At 40.2% G+C, this 21,874-nt stretch overlaps 1 protein-coding gene across 1 annotated transcript in view; it reads left to right on the top strand.

The window, feature by feature from the left end:
- Positions 1–21,874, top strand: part of edc4 (enhancer of mRNA decapping 4) — a 64,448-nt gene that overhangs the window by 20,107 nt on the left and 22,467 nt on the right. Inside the window, exons 8-18 of the mRNA XM_078400329.1 lie at positions 2,353–2,462; positions 4,910–4,993; positions 6,656–6,751; positions 9,525–9,624; positions 12,145–12,325; positions 14,028–14,091; positions 15,745–15,836; positions 16,830–17,032; positions 18,089–18,177; positions 19,649–19,802; positions 20,612–21,069. Of these exons, the coding sequence (XP_078256455.1) occupies positions 2,353–2,462; positions 4,910–4,993; positions 6,656–6,751; positions 9,525–9,624; positions 12,145–12,325; positions 14,028–14,091; positions 15,745–15,836; positions 16,830–17,032; positions 18,089–18,177; positions 19,649–19,802; positions 20,612–21,069 (1,631 nt within the window). The remainder of the gene's footprint in view (positions 1–2,352; positions 2,463–4,909; positions 4,994–6,655; positions 6,752–9,524; positions 9,625–12,144; positions 12,326–14,027; positions 14,092–15,744; positions 15,837–16,829; positions 17,033–18,088; positions 18,178–19,648; positions 19,803–20,611; positions 21,070–21,874) is intronic.

The following is a 21,874-nucleotide window of genomic DNA, read 5'->3' as shown; positions in this document are numbered from 1 at the left end:
GACCAGGCTGGTGACCAGCATGAGGAGGAGGTGCCAGGCTGTTGTGGCTGTGTATGGTTCTTCCACACGCTACTGAGGCTCCTGTTTATTAAATGAATAAATTGTTAAATTGCCAATATGTCTTGTTTCTTCAGACTTCAATCATCCAATCCACCAAACAACACCGAACAAGAGTCAATGGCAGAATAAGCTGTTTGGCATTGGCAGAGAAGATTTGGCAGATTTTTCATGGGCGCAACCCACAACCCACATACTCAGCTCTGCTGCTCATCCCACAAATGTGGCACCATTTAAAAGGGAAATAAACAGGCTTTCCAACGGTATAAGATTTATTGCCAAGAAGCATTGTTACAACAAAGAAATAATCTACCAAACACAAATTTCCTTACTTTTTGTGCTATGTTTAGAAGAATTAAAGCAGTTTAAAACTTCAAAGGCACTTCCGACTCATAAGCTTGGCAAAATAAGCTTTTAAAGAGTACTTTTGAGAAGAGTGAGAAGTGAATGGATGAAGTGTGGAAAGAGTACCCAGTAATAACTCCAGGCTAATTCTATGATCTAACGTGTAATATTCCCTTGGTGGACATCTATATACTAAAATTCTCGTTTGTTTGTTCCTGAACTACAGCCAAAACGATACACAATAGCGCAACAATTTTGGCCCACCTTACTCACCGTCGTCCCTTTGGTGCTAATGGAAGAAGTTTCATTGAAATTGGTGTTATAATTTTTTAAGTTGTTCACATTTTAAAGTTTAAATCTATCTCCTAAGAAGGGAGGGGGGAGGAGTCGATTGGGAGGGGAGAGGGTGCTGCACCAATGCAGGAGAGGTTTGGGCCCAATGGGTCCACTTGGTCTAGTTTCATATTAAATCCCCGTTGTTGTTCAGAACATGCCTGGTTCTTTCTCTAGTGGTTTACTTGGGGGCGTATCAAACTTTAAGTGGGGGAATTCCACTCCAAAAGAGACAATCTTTTCTGGGTTTTTTTCTTGAGGGAGTTGACTTTTTCTTGGGTAGTCCCTTGGGATCGAGGACAACTTGCTTCCACTTCAGCTCTGAGGAGTACAGGGTTACTGCATGAATTTATTTCATGTGGCATGGCTGCTGCACAAAACCTACCACATCAGCTCGAGCAGGACACCAGGAATAATTGTTCCATTTTTTCCTGAGGACCATACCCTAGAATCATTTATGACATTTTTGCATCTCATCTAAAAAGTCATACCGCAAACACTATGGCACTCTTTCAGTCTTTCAATGTAAGAAGCTGCTGCCTTTCAAGACATTAAACGGGATTTGTTTGCCATCTGAGTCCGTGGTACTAAAGAAAACTTGCACTGGTCACATTTTTTTGTGTGTGACTGCAATGTAATTTCGTTCGGTACCTCGGTACCGAATGACAAATAAAGCTCTGTATTTATCACCCGGCTAAAAACTGCCATTGTTGCAGTAAAAGTTAGGGAAAATGTTGTGAGGAAAATCAGCTGTCAGGTTATTGCAGTGACAACACTTTGAACCTGCTTTATTGGCTGAATAACACATTTTATTTGTGTCATTTCCTTACATTTGGGGTCAAGCGTGTACTATCCGACAATAAATTTTTATTTTAAGTAGAAAGACCAAACAACACAGAAATTTAGGCTTGCTTTTTCCAGGTCCAAATAGTTTTGAAAATGGCAATTTCTGGAATTATATTTCTTTCTGGAATTTATTCACAAAATGCTGGAGTAACTCAGCAGGTCAGGCAGCATCTCAGGAGAGAAGGAATGGGTGACCCTTCTTCAGACTGAAATTTCTTTCTGGAATTATAATTTATTTTCTGCTTACTCTGATTAGCAACATAGTTTGCTGCCTTTCCAACGATTGTACTGGTGGATTCTGCTTAGCTATATTGAATCTGGGCTGTCTTTGAGGACCCCATTTTCATAAATAACCTGGTACTGAGGCTTATGCATGAGTGATTAACCATGCTATTTGAAGTCTTGGAATTAATATGGTAGAGGTAATGTTTGCTTTTTATCATTGATATTTGCACAGAACAGCAAGAATTAAAGATGATACGTGTCTAGCTTTGTTACTCGCAGTACTTCAAAAATCTTTTCACCATCCTTATCACCTTTTGTTCATGAACTTCTGAGTTTTATGTGGTTGCTGTCTATTTTTTGTTGTTGTAAATTGCACATGTCTTAAGCACTACAGAATGATTACTTGGTGATTTTAATAAAGATCAGGTTGATTGGCTTGTTATGCGGTTTAATCGTGTGTCAATTGCTGAAAAGGATATAAAAGCTTCGGAAAGATGAATGTAATCAGTGTTTTCACCTTTTTCTACTTGGCCTTTTTTTCCCCAGAGGATCAGTGAAGGTGCATTATCGCCAGATGGAACGGTGCTGGCAACTGCAAGTCATGATGGATATGTGAAGTTCTGGCAGATCTACATAGAGGGGCAAGATCAGCCGAGGTACAGATATATAACTTGTTTAAAGTGTCTTAATAAAAATCCCAGGCAAATGCAATTGGAAAAAAACTAAATAAAGTTGTACTACAAGTTTATGAAGATGTTGCCCGGACTTGAGGGACTGAGTAAAAGGGAGATGTAGGGCAGACACAATCTTTACTCCTTGTAGTACAAATGACTGATGTAATCGTATAAACATCTATCAGTTCATCTACTCCTCCCCCCCCCCCCCCCCCCCCCCCCGTGTTTAGGAATCAGGAAGCAGAGGGCAGAGGTTTAAGGTGAGAGAGGGAAGATTTAATAACCAGCTAGTTGATGTAAGTATGCCCATCCCCATAACTCTCTTGGACAAATTTTCATCGGAAAGTATTTTTGTTCCCATGGCTCTTTCAATGTTTTGTAATTAAGTTCTGTTTTAGAATGCGTTTGCTGAACTAAATGTTTTTAAAAATAGAAAATGGGGGGGAAAAACTTCAGCAGATTAGGCAGCATCACCAGATTTAGGAACAGTTTCTTCCCAGCTGTTGTCAGGCAACTGAATCATCCTACCACAACCAGTGAGCAGTGCTGAACTACTCTCTACCTCTTTGATGTCCCTTGAACTATCCTTGACTGGACTTTGTTGGCTTTACCTTGCGCAAAACGTTTTTACCTTATCAGATATCTATACACTGTAAATGGATTGATTGTAATGATATATTGTCTTTCTGCTGACTGGTTAGCACGCAACAAAAAGCTTTTCACTGTACCTCGGTACACGTGATAATAAACTAAACTGAATCTGCAAAAAGAAAACTATTGAAGGTTTTGGGTCTAGAGTCAGAATCAGAAAAGGCAGACAAGCTATCTGACCCACTGAGTTACTCCAGCACTTTTTGCTCAAGAGAAAGATTTAAATCTGTTTTCAGTGGGAAAATAGGTCAGTGGGAAATGTGCTGAGTGAGGTGAACATCTGTGATGTGGGGGGTGAGGGCTGAAATGGCTTAAAGGTGGCTGTTACCAGCACTTCAAGCTTCTTGATCTGATTAACGATAACATTCTGAGACTTGCCCAGCAGATCAGATTTGTGCAAGTTGGATAAGAGACAAAAAAGAACCAAATTGATCCTTTAGCAGACTTGAGAAAGAGAGACAAGGTTAGTCTAGGTGGCAGCAAAAGTCGTGAAGGACGATGGCTAGAACACGGAATTTCTCTGATAGGGTGAAGTCATGTGGCATTAAACTGAACCTACCTGCCACATGACTTCACCCTATCAGTCATGACAGGGTGAAGTCACCCTTCACCGTATGGCAGGTTATTTTTTTGCTAATGTGTTTCTTAAGTTTCCACATACTGATGGGATAAACATTCATTTCTAGTATACATTTGAAATCATAAATTAATAAGAATTGTCCTTTTAATTGCAGGCAATTCTGCTGTAGAGCGATTGTTCCTAAGAAACCTTGTGTCATAGAAAATTATGTTATAAAACAATTGTGTCAATGGGAAAAGTGGGGATGGGGCTAGATTGTTTCAGACTCACTATAACAATGTTAATTTTCTTGCAGGATTTTCAAATATATATCTTTTTTAAATAGCTATATGATTAATTTTGTTGGTCATGCTAAAAATACCTAAAGGCTGCATATTACATAGTTTAATGGAGGTTCATTGCACAAGCGGTTGCTTGCCAATTGCAATGGCTTCCCACCGTGAAGCTCGCAGCTGTGTTCTTCAGAGGCAATGTTATCTGATTATGAAAATATGGAGGTTTTTCTTCCAACACTTTTTTCCCCCAAGACATGTATTTTTTCTTCTTGTCCATTTCAATAGCAACTTTTAATTTGTTCTCCAGTTGTGCGATAACTAATTCAGTGTGTATAATACAAATGGTGTTCCATAATTCCCCAATCATGTTATATGCAGTTTGTGCTCTGGGCACTTGAGTTGTAGGCCCATTCTTAGTCACGTGTGAGACCAAAAATATGAAAAATTGTGCAATACATCTCTTCTCATTCTGAAAGCATTACAGGTATATTGTTTTATACTGTATACATGACTTATACATGTCGAAGTTTATCACGTGACATTTTTATACGTTATGCTGACAACGTCTGTTTAGGGTCAGAGGTCAAATGTGACTGGTCACGTGTGTGGCCTCACACGGAAGCACTTCTCAGTTTTACCTTACAAACTCTGAATTTAAAAAAAAGACATGCATTATAGTTCTGCAGGTAGAAAAATAGCAATGAATAAGATTAATCTCTGGCAAGAACTTTTTAATGTTTTACTTTATGTGATGACCTCTGGTCAAGCGTGTGACTTTTGGGTTCACTTTCCAAAGAATGGCCCTGTAGCAGAACTACTTCCGTACTTATTATCCCATTATATAATAACGAATAAAGCTTTGATATCTGACATTTGTTTGTTCTCGAATGCGCTTCCTAATTATTTTCTGTGGGGCTTTTCAGGTGTCTTCATGAATGGCAGCCCCATGATGGTAGACCATTATCATGCCTTCTCTTTTGTGACAATCACATAAAGCAGGATCCAGAGTAAGTTTGTACTGCAGTATTGTATCCGTGAGTTATTTGAAGGGCACATTTCCGTGCCATGTACTTGCTTGAGTATCTGGAAATATGCTGCATGAACCTATAATTTTATATTGAAGATGGGTAGATGCTTAAAGATGAATCTTGCAAACCCACTGTGCTTTGAGGTGACAAATAACAAATTTCAAAGCAGTTCCTTTTGTTTTTGCTTGTACTCAGACCTGCTTTGAAATGAGAGAGGGTCAAATATTCCTGACTGCCTATTTCAACTATCCTCCCATGCCCCAGCACTTTGCAAGAGAGAAATGCGGCTTGATTTTTGTGAATCAAAGGACGGGTTGAGTGTCTGAAGATTTTGGATACAGTATTGCAAAGTTATTTTGGGATTCTTTTTTTCTCTTCTCATTTCCCATTTCTAGGTCTTTGGATCATGTAGTTCTTTGATACTGTCCGTTAAGCCCTCGCCTTGGCCTAAGTGATTTCCTGGTTGCCAAACACTTTAACGCCCCTCCCTATTCCCATACTGACCTTTCTGCCTTGGGCTGCAGATATTGGGAAATGTTTATGGGACGAAGGAAGAATGTGCTTTAAAAGTAAGCTCAGATTTGAAAAGTGAAGGAATCATTTAGGCTTCTCTGAAGTGGTCTGTTCTAGATAATGTACTAATTGGACTTGTGTCCAGGTTCCATGATTATTTTTCCCACATGATATTTAGTTAGGGCTTATGAATTAAGTTGGGATAGGCTGAAATCTATTCTTCAGTGTGATTGTATGGGGGGGGGTGATATTTAAGGTTTCTGTACTCTACTCCTGGAAGGCCATGTTCCGTCCCCACCCCCCCTCCCCACCCCGGTGCTATCTGAAATGGCAACACATCATGTGAGAATAACTGGCAGGTGAGAATGAGAGCAGCCCTGATACAATAAACATTGATGTTCACAGGTGAAAATCTTTGGACTTAGAACTATGTAAACTTCGAAGGTATTTATTCACAAAATGCTGGAGTAACTCAGCAGGTCAGGCAGCATTCAGACTGTCTGAAGAAGGGTCTCGACCAGAAACGTCACCCATTCATTCTTTCCTGAGATGCTGCCTGACCTGCTGAGTTACTCCAGCATTTTGTGAATAAATACCTTCGATTTGTACCAGCATCTGCAGTTATTTTCTTACACACTGTAAACTTGGTGCCTTAAGCAGTTTTGGGGTTTTCTTTCTCCCTCCCCAAAGTATTACATTTATTTTGTTACCTGGTTACTCCAAAGCAAACCTAAGAATGTATTTACTTAAAAGAAACAAAAAACAGAACCTCAAGTTATTTGAAAAATGAATAGTTGGGTGGCGAGGTAACCTGGTTGTCACATTTCTACTTTCCTACTGAGATTAAGAAGTCTGTGGGAGAGTTTGTTTTTATGTAAAACAGAATGAAAAGACTAAGAATAGATTAACTATTTAACCTCTTGATTAATACTTTAAAAAAAGTCACATTGCAGACAGATAGATTTGCTCCAAATTGCTTAATTGCTGCAAAGTGTTTTGGGCTGTTCTTGGGTCAGAAAAGGCACTATATTCCCAGATCTACTTTTCACTTTATTTATGATGATGACATCTGATTTTGGATTGGTCTACTGCAAATGATTTTGTTACTTCCCTTAATCTGTTCTACAGGGTCCCTTTCTGGCGTTTCTTGATCACTGGAGCAGATCAGAATCGGGAGCTGAAGATGTGGTGTACAGTGTCATGGACTTGTTTACAAACCATCAGGTACAAGTTAAAATAGAACAGTAGAAAGACTGTTAATATGTTCATCTTCAGTGTCCAGTTCAAATTGTTAATGCTGTCATGACCCAATTGCTACATAGAGAAATATGTGAATATATCGTAACTTAAATGTCATGGTTTTTATTTCATTTGATAATAGTATTTCTCGGATTCTGTTTAATAAGATTTTAACATGCTGTAACCAAAATGGTGAACGTTTCCAGTTTATGCGAGGATGTTATTGTCAAAGCACTGGAATGCTGTAATTGCCAGCGTCACGAAACCCTGATGATCAGATTTGCTTTGTATTCAGGATTGTTTCTCTTTGCACTTTTTGTTCCTGTTTCTAGATTCTGGGGGGAGGGGGAAGGAGAGCCCCTGCTGCCATGTGCTGCAGATGCTGGTGTAAACCAAAGATAGACACAAAATGCTAGAGTAACACAGCGGGATGGGCAGTATCTCTGGAGAGAAGGAATGGGTGACGTTTTGGGTCGAGACCTTCAGACTGATGTTAGGGGGTCTGGCAAATTTCCTCCTGACGTCAGTCTGAAGAAGGATCTCCACCCAAAACGTCACCCAGTCCTCTCCAGAGATGCTGCCTGTCCCGCTGAGTTACTCCAGCATTTTGTGTATGTTTAAAACAGCATCTGCAGTTCCTTCATAAACAGTAGATAGGACTGTTCAGTTAACTTTTGTACCTTTGCCAGCACCAAAACGCGGTGACACGTGTACTTCCTCGGTGAGATTGGCTACAGAATTTTACCCGGTTGTTTGCAAAACAAATCATTTCACTGTACCTAGGCACATGTGACAATAAAGTATCATTGAATTGCTAGTTTTGAATTTTTCAGTTTAGAAATAAGGACAGGTGTTCAGGCGTATGGTTGCTTTCCTCTATAAGCAAAGATGTGGAATATAAGAATAGAGAGGTTGTCCTGGAGCCCTGAAATGTGCATTTGAAATGCTGAAAAATGGGATCAGGCTGGGTAACTTACTGATGTGATGTGCCAAATTACCTTTTAGTTTTCTATAATTCTAAGGAAAATTTTGTGGACCAGATTATTTAATAAAAAATATGTTGCTGCATTCTTAGTCAACAATGATACCTTGGAGGTATTTATTCACAAAATGCTGGAGTAACTCAGCAGGTCAGGCAGCATCTCAGGAGAGAAGGAATGGGCGACGTTTCGGGTCGAGACCCTTCTTCAGACTGATGTCAGGGGGGCGGGAAAAGGAAGGATATAGGTGGAGACAGGAAGACAGTGGGAGATCTGGGAAGGGGGAGGGGAAGAGAGGGACAGAGGAACTATCTAAAGTTGGAGAAGTCAATGTTCATACCACTGGGCTGCAAGCTGCCCAAGCGAAATTTGAGGTGCTGTTCCTCCAATTACCTTCGATTTGTACCAGCATCTGCAGTTATTTTCTTACACTTACGATACCTTGGATGCATTTCTTAACTTTTGTTTTGGTAAACTGTAACTCTCATAATATAGAAACGTAGAAAAAAGATGCAGGAGTAGGCCGTTCGGCCTTTCAAGCCAGCACCTCCATTCAATATGATCATGGCTGATCATCCAGAATCAGTACCCTGTTCCTACTTTCTCCCCATATCCCTTGATTCTGTTAACCCTAAGAGCTATATCTAACTCTCTCTTGAATACATCCAGTGAATTAGCCTCCACTGCCTTCTGTGGCAGAGAATTCCACAGATTCACAACTCTGGGTGAAAAGGTTTTTCCTCATCTCAGTCCTAAATGGCCTACCCCTTATTCTTAAACTGTGACCCTTGATTCTGGACTCCCCCAACATCAGGAACATTTTTCCTGCATCTTGCCTGTCCAATTGCGTAAGAATTTAATATGTTTCTATAAGATCCCCTCTCATCCTTCTAAATTCCAGTGAATATAAGCCCAATCGATCCATTCTTTCATCATATGTCTGTCCCGCCATCCCGGGAATTAACCTGGTGAACCTACGCAACACTCCCTCAATAGCAAGAATGTCCTTCCTCAAATTAGGAGACCAAAACTGCACACAGTACCCCAGGTGTGGTCTCACCAGGGCCCTGTACAATTGCAGTTGGACCTCCTTGCTCCTATACTTAAATCCTCTCGCTATGAAGGTCAACATGCCATCTGCTTTCTTCACTGCCTGCTGTACCTGCATGCGTTCTTCAGTGACTGATGTCCAAGGACACCCAGGTCTCGTTGCAACTCCCCTTTTCCTAATCTGACACCATTCAGATAATAATCTGCCTTCTTGTTCTTGCTACCAAAGATAACCTCACATTTATCCATATTATACTGCATCTGCCCACTCACCCAACCTATCCAAGTCACCCTGCAGCCTCAAAAGCGCTCTTATTGCAGCTCACACTGCCACCCAACCTTATGTGATCGGCAAACTTGGAGATTTTGCATTTAATAACGAAATAACATATAACATATATAACAATAAATAAGCCAGGCTTTCTCCCCTTTGAACAGTGTCCAATGTGCTATCACCAAATCTCACCTTGGCATTAATGGTCGCGGGTTATATCTCACATCCCTAAATTTCAACTTGATCTTTTGACGTCCCCCATCCCCCCCACCCCCCCAACCCGTTAGTTGTTAATACTATGCACAGTTTTATCATTCTTTCTGTTTAAAATGAGTCGAAGTATATTTTCCTCACTTTTTTCCAATTTGGGAACACTTAACCAAATTGTGTAATAATTGATGAAAAATTGGATTACATTGACAATTTTTTCTTTTTTTTTTCTTTTATGCTTTAGGTTTATGCCTGATTCTTTCAATACCAATGTGCAGCCAAGTCTGAAAGCCAGCTTGGATCTGTCTGCAGAATACTTAATCCTCAGTGATGTACATAGAAAAGTGAGTTTCTTCAGACCTCCTGTAATGACTCTGCATGAATCTCTTTACAATAAACTTTAATACCATTTATTCACTCAATTTTAAAAATAGAGCATTCAAGCTAATATACATTTTTCATTGTCAAACCATGTTTGACCTTGTTCTCACTGGTCTTCCAAAATAGAAGATGGCAGTCTTCATGGAAGCAAACGTGTATTGGATAAAAGACATAAATAAACACATCTGACTTGGCACATTAATTGCGTGGATAATGTTCTGCCTTGGTGCCTTACACAGATGAATAAAGAACAAATTTACCTCAGCATTCCCGAGGCTTTTTATAAATAAAAATCTATTTTAAATGTTTTTGAATTGCCTCTGCTTTATTATCATATCATATCATATATATACAGCCAGAAACAGGCCTTTTCGGCCCACCAAGTCCGTGCCGCCCAGCGATCCCCGTACATTAACACTATCCTACACCCACTAGGGACAATTTTTTAAAATTTTAAAATAATTTTTTTACATTTTACCCAGCCAATTAACCTACATACCTGTTATAAGATTAAATGTTTTTTTAATGTTTCTCTTGATAGCAGGCCCCAGGTGAGTTCAAGTGCTTGGAGATGTCAGAGAAACTGGCAGACATTCAAAACAGTTAGCCTGGGAGCTTGCAGTTCAGAGTCATACGGAGTGGAAACAGGCCCTTCGGCCCAACTTGCTCAGGCCGACCAACGTGCCCCCATCTACACCACACTAGTCCCATCTGCCTGTGTGTGGCTCATTTCTCTAAACCCATCCTATCCATGTACCTGTCCAAGGTATACACAAAATGCTTGAGTAACTCAGAGGGTCAGACAGCATCTGGGGAGAGAAGGAATGGGTGACGTTTCGGGTCGAGACCCTTCTTCAGACCCATCTGAAGAAGGGTCTCGACCCGAAACGTCACCCATTCCTTCTCTCCCCAGATGCTGCCTGACCCGCTGAGTTACTCCAGCATGTTGTGTCTACCTTCGATCTAAACCAGAATCTGCAGGGTTTTTTCCTACTATGTACCTGTCCAAATGTCTTTTAAAAGTTGTGATAGTACCTGCCTCAACTACCACCTCTGGCAGCTCGTTCCATACACCCACCACCCTGTGTGGTTTTTAAAAGTTGCCCCTCGGGTTACTATTAAATCTTTCCCCCTATATCGAAACAATGCTGCATGGATCACACTTGAATGCAAGGGGTGACCCAATGGTTGGAGGTCAGTGATCCCAGGCCCACAGGTACTGTTCTGCTCATCTTGATGTTTCAGAGAGGAAATGTGGTTTTCTCTCCAAACCTGTATACTGAAGCCAGCTGCTTCTAAAGCAAGCTTGGCCTTTTTGCTTTAAATTCCCCCCAAAAAAGATAAATCTGACAATAGACAATAGGTGCAGGAGTAGGCCATTCGGCCCTTCGAGTCAGCACCGCTATTCAATGTGATCATGGCTGATCATTTTCTGTGACCAGATTTATGGTTATGGTGATGACTATTTTATCGAGATGTCTGGCAAATGTATCAAGATGTCTTATATTAGTAGGTTGACACTATGTATGGCACATAGGAGGAATGCTGATCCCTCTCTTTCATTCCAATCTCCTGCTCCTGAGTTGCCAGCCCACATCAAATCTGCTTGTACATATTCTGAATAAACCTGGTGAATCTGAACTATGGCACGAACCATACTTTTCTATCACTAAAAATCTTCCACCTACACATTGTTTTACTCTATCTTGCCTCGAATACACTACTGTTGAAATACAGGAATATTCAGTCTTTCTCTTGTTCATTTGTTTAAAAAGAGTAGATGTAATCGAGGAAATTATAGGCCAGTGAACTGCTGTGCTGTACTGTTCTATGATGTCTTCCTCATTGATTTCCAAAGAATCTCCTGTTTCGATTTGTCTTGATATATATTTCACCAATATACTGTTGTATAGCAAATCCCGCTCTCATTGTCCATTGCTAGTTTCTGTTAGATCCATTATTCGCCGACAGTAACAACATCTTAATTATTTACCAACCCCCTTGAAGCTTTGATCCCTTGTAACATCTAAAACTTTAACAACTGTGCTTGCTGGATGAGCCCTCAGTCCTTCCAATATAGTCCGCCATTTTGTCTGAATAATGTCCCGACCCGAGACATCGTCTCTTTCCTCCACAGATGCTGCCTAGCCTGTTGAGTTCTTCCAGCACTTTGTGTTATGGTCATGATTCCAACAACTGCTGTTTTTTTAATCACACTGGAGCCCTGCTTTGTATTTGTTTCTTCAGCACTCCCTATAAAACTATTTGCCTTTTTAAAAACTTATTTTTTGTTTCCAGTTATGCTATTCGCATTTGTTGTTTCTCCTCTACTTTTGGGCTCCTTTAATTTTTTTTTAACGTGAAACTACTTGAGATCCAAATGTGTGTTAATAAGTACAGGTTCCTTTAATGTATTTTTTATCTACAATGTTCCTTATGCCATGCTGTTCAACTGGTATTCAATTGTTATCTAACTGCTGTAGGTGTTGTACGTGATGGAGCTGCATCAGAACCAGGATGATGGCAAAGCCCACTTTATCTCCATATCCGAGTTTTTGCTTACCCACCCAGTGCTCAGCTTCGGCATTCAGGACGTCAGCAGATGTCGGCCCCGGCACACAGAGGTTCTACCTGCTGAGGAAGACAGTGAAACTTTAAGTACAGGTCAGCCAAAAATTGATGGCATATTGTAAAATGTATTTTCGTTTTGAGTAAAGTTTAGTTTAGAGATACAGCGTGGTAACAGGCCCTTCGGCCCACTGAGTCCGTGCTGACCAGCGATCCCTGAACACTGACACTATCCTACTTGCTTGGGACAATGCTTGCAACTTTATCGAGCCAATTAACCTACAAACCTGTACGTGTTTAGAGTGTGGGAGGAAACCGGAGCACCTGGAGAAAACCCACGCAGATCACAGGGAGAACGTACAAATGCCCTGCAGACAGCACCCGTAGTTAGAATCAAACCCTGGTCTCTGGCGCTTGAAGGCAGCAACTCTACCGCTGCACCGCCAAATGTGTTATCAGTAATATCAAAAACTGGCTGATGGTTGGATTGGGATATATTTCAGCTTCACATTTTTGATCTGTCTAAATTTGACTCTTCAGTGTGTACAAATCTTTTCTTGAAAAGGCTGGCAGATCTTCTGATCACAAGATGTTGCAATGTTGTTCATGCCAATTTTTGTTCAAAACCTGTATTTTAGTGCTTGTTTTGATGGGAGGGGGGGGGGGGGGAGATGAATTCCTCACCTTGATGTGTGAATGTGAACTTAGAAAATCATACCTCAGTATTTATGAATCAGTGGTTTTACCCGAAGTTGTGAATTGACTAAAATCTACTGTATGAAAATTAATTTTATTCATGTAAATGCCACTCAAAAGACATAGAGATAGTGGGGACTGACAAGTTGAAGTAGATGAAGGGTCATGTTGAATGGCAAAGCAGGTTTCAGCGAGTCTATTCCCTGTACTTGTTTTTGTTATGTCAACGTGGATGCATGATCAGAAACGTTTTGGTAAAATCTCCTTCCTTGGACATTTTTGAATGTTACCAAGTTCTGAGCACTGCTATCTACTCCTGCTGCTATTCACCCATCATTGTAGATTTTATAAAATTGACCTTTTCGATTAAAAAAAATAAAATCTATGATATTATAGTTTGGGACTTCAGTGATTTTCTTTTATATGTCTGCTACATTTACAGATATCTTCACTCGACTGACCTGACTTCTTTAATAATAGTTTAGCATCACTTCTATTTGATGTATTTATTTGCCAAAGCAATAACTATGGTATGCGGGCAAATATTGCCTCGAGCATTGATTTGTTCCTAATTTAAAATCGGGTTTTAAAGGTAAAGCATTTGAAACAGAGTGTAGGTAGCGGGTGGACTTTGTAGGAGCCATTTGTGTTTGTACCGGCTGTTTAACATATTATATTATTTTCTATCTTGCTGTGTTATTTGTGGACCCTTGGGGGATGTCGTGAGATGAATACATATGTGGCCTAATGGACCGGGAGGAGCCAGAATTAGAAGTATATCTGGGTATGCAGAGACAGGAGGGGTCAGACACAGAGGAGCCATGGTGAGATATAGTTCTTACCAGACCTATGACGAGAGAAAAGCTTGGAGGGATACAGATCTGTTTGGTTTACTACTTCAATAAACGACTAATTAAACTGAAACGTCATGAAGATCTCTGTTGTTGGCTTGCGTCAAGATCGATCACTCCACCCTCTGTGGAGCGGTGGCAGGCGGAGAGGGCTTTAGTGGAAAGGACCGAAGTTGCCACTACAGTCTTAATGTGAGGAAAATGTTTGAAAAGAACATGTTCTTCATGTGTTCATTTTTTTTGCTTGGCAGAAGGAAATCCTGGCCCTGTTGAAACTCCAGTCATACAGATAAAATTGTACTGTGTACACAGCAAGTAAGTGACAGTCACGGTTTCTCTGAGTTTTGCAGATAATCACTAAACTGGAAGCCTATTCCATTGTCTCATACACTTTTGTAAATGATTTCCAACCCTGTACAAAGTCTCTTGCACTTAATTTATGTCTCTGTTCCTTTGTGGTTGATCACTCATGACGAGGAAAGTATGTTTCTACTTACTGTGGTCCCTTTTCTTTGTAGTTTCATCCAAATTGCCCCACAATCTTTTGACAGCAGCATAGATTTTTCAATAGCACCAGTTTTTCATGATGCCATGAGATTTTTTTTCTAGTACGTGAGAATGTAATTTAGGTGCGTTATCTTTTCATAATGGCCGGGTGATGGTTCAGAGCAGAAGTAGATTCACTTATCTAGAGCTGATTGAATCCAGAGATAATTTTCCACGATCAAGGCATTTTTTATTTGTGTTTTTTTTTAATATACTGTGATAATTTAAACATATCACCTTTTAATTAAGAATCCCTAATTCTAAATAATTGGGAAGTGGTATTCTGACAATTTTAATTTGGTGGAATGTAAGTCAGTACTAAATATGATAACAACGAGATGTGTTTGATTAGTGATCGTGTTGAAATGTGTGCCGAAAGGGAAAATGTGAACTCTGAAAGATCATTACTTGCTGGAATGAGCATTTAAAATATTTTGAGGTTCCATTTGGCATTATAGTTTCTAGACTTGTTTTATTCATTGTGCCAGTATTAAATATCTTTTATTTCTGTAATGAATTGCATTGAATGAAATTAGCCTAAAAATGAGTTAATTGAGTGGTTTTCCAGGCTCAGTTCCTTTTAAAATGAATATTTTAACTGTTTTAGGTAGTATTTTTAATGCTTTAGAAGCTTTTTGGTAATGTTTCAAAATACTCAATATACATGGATGGGCCAGGTTTGGAGGGATATGGACCAAATGCAGGCAGGTGGGACTAGTGTAGTTGCGACATGTTAGCCGGTGTGGGCAGGGCCTTTTTTACAGCATTATGGGCCCCCGGGCAAAGCAGTGTACTGGGGCCCCTACCGTTACTCTCCCCCACCCCGCTTTCCCTACCAGCCCCCCCCCCCCTGTCGTGCCAGCGAAAAGCACTTACCGAAAAGCACTTAGCGATAGACTTAGGGTGCTACATTGTTGCGAAAAGCACTTACAGATCGCTGTGAGAAGCACTTAGGGACCGAAAATTTTGCGAAAAAAGCACTTATTGAACCTACATTTTTAAAGTAGTATTTATTTATTGCAAGTCACTTAACATACACAGATCAGCATGGGGCCCCTATGCTCGTGGGCCCCCGGGCAAGTGCCCATCAGGCCCATGCGTTAAGACGGCCCTGGGTGTGGGCAAGTTGGGCCGAAGGGCATTTCCACATTATCACTCTATGGCACGACAGGTTAGGCAGAGACAAACAAGTTTGGATTATAGACGATATCAGAATATTCCATTTGCTGGAGATGCAGTTTTGGATTTTACTTCATCTCACATTTGACAGGTTCATTGTTGTACAAGGTGTATGCCGAGAGGACCTTTAATTATTGTATTTTTGTTGCAAACATCATTAGGAGACATTAGATGCTGTTGGCGGGTTTACAAATTGTTTTACTGCCTGTCATACGTTCTGACCAGTATTTTGTTTTGTTTCAGAACACTTCAAGATGTGCAAATTTATTTCCAACCTCATCAGAATGCAGAAGAACCTACGAATATGCCCTCTGCTATTTCCAATGAAGATTTCAGTGAGTTATACGTTGATCTGAATGCATTCAAGAGAGAGCTAAATAGAGCTCTTAAGGATAGCGGAGTCAGGGGGTATGGGGAGAAGGCAGGAACGGGGTACTGATTGAAAATGATCAGCCATGATCACATTGAATGGCGGTGCTGGCTCGAAGGGCTGAATGGCCTCCTCCTGCATCTATTGTTTATCTGTCACTTGACATTCCATCAGGACATTTAGAAAAATCCACTGGCAAATTTTTCCTTTTGCACTTCATTTTAATATTTGAAGTCTGGAAATCTGCAGAGTGCAAGTATGTCCAACATCTGAATGAGATGACTGATGTTGCACTGTTTAAAGTATTTGAGTTAACGTCTATGTGGTGTATTCTGTTCTCAATGTTGAAAAATATAAGGTGCACCTCTTTCAGTCGTTCCTTAATTATTTATTTTGTCACCTGGTTTTAAGTTACGAGGGCTAACAACTCAGTATAATCTTTATTTCATAAAACAAATGTAAATATTCAATTGTTTGTGTAGAACGTCAAGATTAAGTATCTACTAATATTTACTGAGATGTGAATGAGCTAAATTAAAATGAATTTGGGAGCTGTTGTGCATTACGATTATTGGTCTGAAGTTTCTTAATAGCTGATGAAAGATATAATTTTCATTTTAGCATTGTGCTTGAACATACTCATTCTTTATCTACATGGTTTGTTCTCTGAGTTCAATATCTTAAGTGCAGTAAAAATGAACATAATACGCTGAAACTTAGCATATGATTATGTGATTTTTCTGGGGAGACACAAGGCATGCCTTTCATTACCAGCGATGAAATGCTGTACTCTGATTTGAATCATTAATTTATTAAGGATCAGAGTTGTGGATTCAAATCCTAGCACTGAATGTTGCTTAACCGTCCAATAAAGTGGTTAATATTTTCTCTCTCGGGGCAGCCCTATTGCTTTCAGTATGGATTCTATTTTTCATTATTTTCTACTTATGTTTGGTAGCATTTACAGACCATCTAACTGATGTGAGCATTGAAGGTTCATCATCTGATAAAGGCTCTCAACATGGTAGACGTTCTCAACATGACCTGCGACGTATAGTTGATCTTCCGGCACCTGCGGATTTCCTTTCCGTTGCCAATGATGTGAAACCAAAGTTAATGACTCCAGATGCCTTCATGACTCCTAGCGCGTCGTTGCAACAGGTGAGATTAATGTTTGTTCCTACGGTTTGATTATAATTTTAATGGGCAGTTTTTGCTTTTTGTTAATGAAGTATATCTGTTTAGGAATTTGGCACCTTGTCTTCTGCCTTGTGCTAGACTACTGTCAGCCATGGATGTAACATAGCGGTCTTACACCACGATGTGAGTGGGCCACAAGTAGTGGTTTAGGAGCTTTATCTTGTATCCATGGCTGACTGTAACAAAGTACAAGACGGAAGACAATGTGTCAAAATAATCAGTGTATCTTGACCTCCAACACCAGAGGCCTATATACATGGTTGCTCTAGTATAAATTCATGAATTCCTGGACCAGTCATTCCAATTAAATTTTGAACAAGACTTGTGAACTTGGTAAGTATCAAGTATAGAGTTGAGGCGAACAAACCGTAGAACTAATTTTAAATTAGATCTTTAGGAAATTCTCACTTTGGTTGGATTTACTGGGTCCCAGAGCTGGAAGAATCGTAAGCTAAGGCAGACACAAAATGCTGGAGTAACTCAGCGGGTCAGGCAGCATCTCTGGAGTGAAGGAATGGGTGACGTTTAGGGTCGAGACCCTTCTTCACTCTGAAGAAGGGTCTCGACCTGAAATGTCACCATTCCTTCTCTCCAGAGATGCTGCCTGTTCCGCTGAGTTACTCCAGCATTTTGTGTCTCCCTTCGATTTAAACCAGCATCTGCAGTTCCTTCCTACTCAGAATTGTAAGCTAACCTGTCCTCACTTTGAGAGCCGCTGGCACATTCCAACATCTTCAGTCTCTAGTGCTTCTTTTTGATGAACAAGTTACTGCGGGTAAAGTTATTCCTTTGTGCTGAAATATTTGTCATTTGAAATAATTCCTCGGGCGTCAGCTGCCACCAGTCAGACTTTCTAGTTTGCTTTTCATTGATCTGTGTTGGATTTTGTTGTCAAGAACCCTGTATCTGACGTGCAAAATGTAAATATTATTATAATGGCAAAGGTTAATTAATTACAAATGTAATGACTTCCTGTTGCATTTCTTGCTGATATACCAAATGTTTTATTATTGACAGATTTCTGTGTCACCAGGAAGCAGTGTAAGCACTTTGACTGCAGTGACTGGTTTGAGTACCAGCTCTGCTAATGAGACAGGGGCATCAAGGTAGGTGACTTTCATTAGCTGCACAAAAATATCAGTTGAACACAAGGATTTCTGCTTAATTTCAACAATTTTAATTATAAAAAGTTTAAGGGTGAACACAGAGGACGGGCTGCTTCTGTTTTTGCCTTTTGATTGAGAAAACAAATGTATGTTAAAATTCCCACCCAACTGCCTACTGTGCTCGTGCTTCAATAAGTGCTGCCTCTCAGTGATACAACACGTAGGGTACAATTTTGTCAATTGAAGGAGGCACAGTAAACATTGAGTACCAAGGGCTGTCTTAACTCTAAACTGATGCTACAAGGCTTAGGTATTTGGTAGTCCTACTCAGTTTGGTGTCAGGGCCTTTACTTTATAACGTATATTTTATCATCCTTTCCTAATTGCCCTTTAAGTAGTTAGTCCACTGTGATTTTGAATCGCTGCGGTCCATGGTGGTGGTGCTGCCATAATATTGTTGGATAATGCATTCAAGCATTTAGATCTGGCAGTATGCAAGGAATGGCGATATATTTTCAAGTCCAAGTCGTCTGTGAATTAGATAACCTGCAGTCAGAGACCCTTGTCCTCGCCAGAGGTCGTGGGTTTTGCAGGTGGTGTTTTGACTTAATTTATAAATGGAAAATCTTGTTTGAAGAGAATGAAGGCGGTGGTTCATGCAGAGCATTGCAGATTAATATTTGTTCAGCTTCATGAACTTGTGTGAGCCATACTCACTTGTGTGAGCCATACTCACCTGTGTGAGCCATACTCACCTGTGTGAGCCATACTCACCTGTGTGAGCCATACTCACCTGTGTGAGCCATACTCACCTGTGTGAGCCATACTCACCTGTGTGAGCCATACTCACCTGTGTGATCCGTACTCACCTGTGTGAGCCATACTCACTTGTGTGAGCCATACTCAAGTAATCAGTACAGGGCTCTGAAGCAAAAGTTTTGACATTTCAAAAATAATGTTATGGTTAATTTAAAAACAAAATAATTTTTGTCTCCAAAAAAATGCACAAAGCTTTGCATCAGGGGACTGTGCTGATTATTTGCATGGATCGTACAAGTTCATGAAGTTGACAAACAAGATTGCGCTTCCCAAAGCTTCTGGTGGTTTTAGAGTTTAAAATCATAGGCAAATATGATTTATCTTTTGCTTTTCTTTTCTTATGGCTTGACTTTGTAGATGCTCAATATTTGTCGATGTTTTCATAAGCTAATGAGTGCTTAATGATAATATTTCTGCTTTTTGCAGGATTTATATGTGCTTTACGTGAATTGCTTTTGTACTGATTGTTTATGAATGTGAAGCCTGAGAAAATCAGAGAAATACATCATCTTTTACATATCAATATCATACAAACATCATTAGTTATGCATGATATTAATCTCAAATTTTGGGTTGCAAATTATTTTAAAGATTGATGGAATTGCTTCTCAGAATCTAATACGTTGTTGCCTTGTGCAATTTCTTTCTTTAGACCTGCGGAAGATTTGTGCCTCAGTCCAAAGGTGACATTAGAGAGTGTGGCTCTCGGTGGCAGCACAGGCAACAGTGTCCAGGCCAGTCCCAGAAACAATTCTGTGCAGCTTATCCCAGGACTTTCTGACCAGCTTCCTTCAAAACCTCTGCAGGTACGTACATTAGAAAAGGAGTAATCTTTAAAACCTTGGTGTTGATTTTCTGTTATAAAGCTACCTTATACCATTTGGATAATGCGCAGAATATTTGTGAAACACAACTTGAGACAACAATGAAAGGATCTAATAATTTAAATCAACTGCATATTCCCTTCTAGTTTTCATGTCCTTACTACGTTACTCCTCTTGTGCTTTCTAAGTCAAAGGCTTAATGTGCAAGTTACTAATTTTATGAGTAAGATCAACAGATGCTCTTTTACAAAAAAAAAAGCTACAACGTGCTGGAGTAACTCAGCAGGTCAGGCAGCAAGTGACTGATGACCTGAGTTACTCCAGCACTTTGTGTCTTTTAAAAATATTTTATGGATAGATATAAATTCTATTGAACATCTACTTTATGGTGATATCAAGTTTACATTTTGGTTTAGGAAAAAAAACTGCAGATGCTGGTTGAAATCGAAGGTAGACACAAAATGCTGGAGTAACTCAGCGGGTCAGGCAGCATCTCGGGAGAGAAGGAATGGGTGACGTTTTGGGTCAAGACCCGAAACGTCACCCATTCCTTCTCTCCCGAGATGCTGCATGATCCACTGAGTTACTCCAGCATTTTGTATCTATCTTACATTTTGGTTTTCCAGTATTGGTAGAATTGATTTGTAGCAGCGCTGGCTACTTCATGCAGTATAATTAATTCAGATCAAATTTTCAGTTGATATCCAAGTGTAATATTATCATGAATTTAGATATGTTGAGCTGAATTGCTCCCGCTGTTATGATTCTAACTTGGTTTACTTTTCTATTAGGTTCCAGGTGCTAACTTGTCACTACCTTTGGAGCTTCAGCCTGTGGATCCCCTTTGTGTGCCTCAAAGTTCACCAACACGGGAACGTTCCCCTGATGTGATCTCTTCTGCTTCCACAGCAATGTCTCAGGACATTCCAGAAATAGCTTCAGAGACCCTTCAGCGTGCGTTTGCAGGCTCCGTTTTAGCCGGTGAAGTTTTGGAGCCGAACCATCGTATGGATAGCATGGTCTCTGCAGCTTCAGCCCTGCATCTGTTATCTCCTAGAAGCAGGCCGAACTCAGAACATAGTCCGCACTCTCTAGATATGCCTCAGAAGGAAGTGGAGCGGCTGAGCACTCCATCGTTATTGGAATCTGTCTTGTCTCAGGATAACGCAGCAGGGGACAATGTCGCCACCCAACCTTGGCCAGCAGCACCCGACATTACTCGCGAAACCCGTAACAGTATCAACGAGAGGTACAGTCGCAAACTTTATAATAGATCTCAGTAAATCATTCCATATGTTGGCTATTTGTTTAAAAAATAATTCTACCTACTGTGTTCAGGTCATTATATTTGCTCCTTGCCTTTTGCATACTTCCTTGCACATTCATTTGTCTGTGATATACAACATTCCTTGGAAGAAAGGCTTTGAAGGCAGTAGACACTCAGCTGGTTGTGATGGGGGGCGGCCCCAGCCTGGTCTTGCTATGATTTAGTTCATCATTAGCTGGGTGATCTCTTGTACGCTACTTGTTTTCTCCACAAACCTTTGCCTTCAGTCCCCTGGCCTCTATACAGTGGGGTGGAGTTTTTTTTGGCAATATTTACCAGTATAGAAATTTTGAAAGCCGAAGATGCATTTTATTTTAAATGTAGTTGATGCGTAAAATCTTATCTTCCTCAGTAAATTCTATTTTTGCTGTGCTGTTTCCTTCAAATAAAAAAGTCTTGGCAACATTTTATTTTATCCTGGATTGAAAGTTGGTAAACTGGCTTTGTCCTGCTTCTTCCTCTCTTCCTGCTTTCTCTCTTCCCTTCCCCCCCCCCCCCCCCCCCCCCCCCACAATCAATCTGAAGACTGGTCCCAACCCGAAATATCGCCTGTCAATGTTCTCCAGAGATGCTGTGATATGATGTGGAAGTCATTAGTTTCTGTACAAAGGGATGGCTTCTTTCACTATAAATTCATTGGTACCTTCCTGCAATTTGTTTTGTTTCAACATTATTTCTGAAGTGGCAAGTGAAAGTTTTCAAATCTTAATTCAAATAATTTGAGAAG

The sequence above is a fragment of the Rhinoraja longicauda genome, chromosome 6, assembly GCF_053455715.1.
Source record: "Rhinoraja longicauda isolate Sanriku21f chromosome 6, sRhiLon1.1, whole genome shotgun sequence".
In the NCBI taxonomy this organism is placed as follows: Eukaryota; Metazoa; Chordata; class Chondrichthyes; order Rajiformes; family Arhynchobatidae; genus Rhinoraja; species Rhinoraja longicauda.
This window is presented reverse-complemented; position numbering and strand designations above follow the sequence as displayed.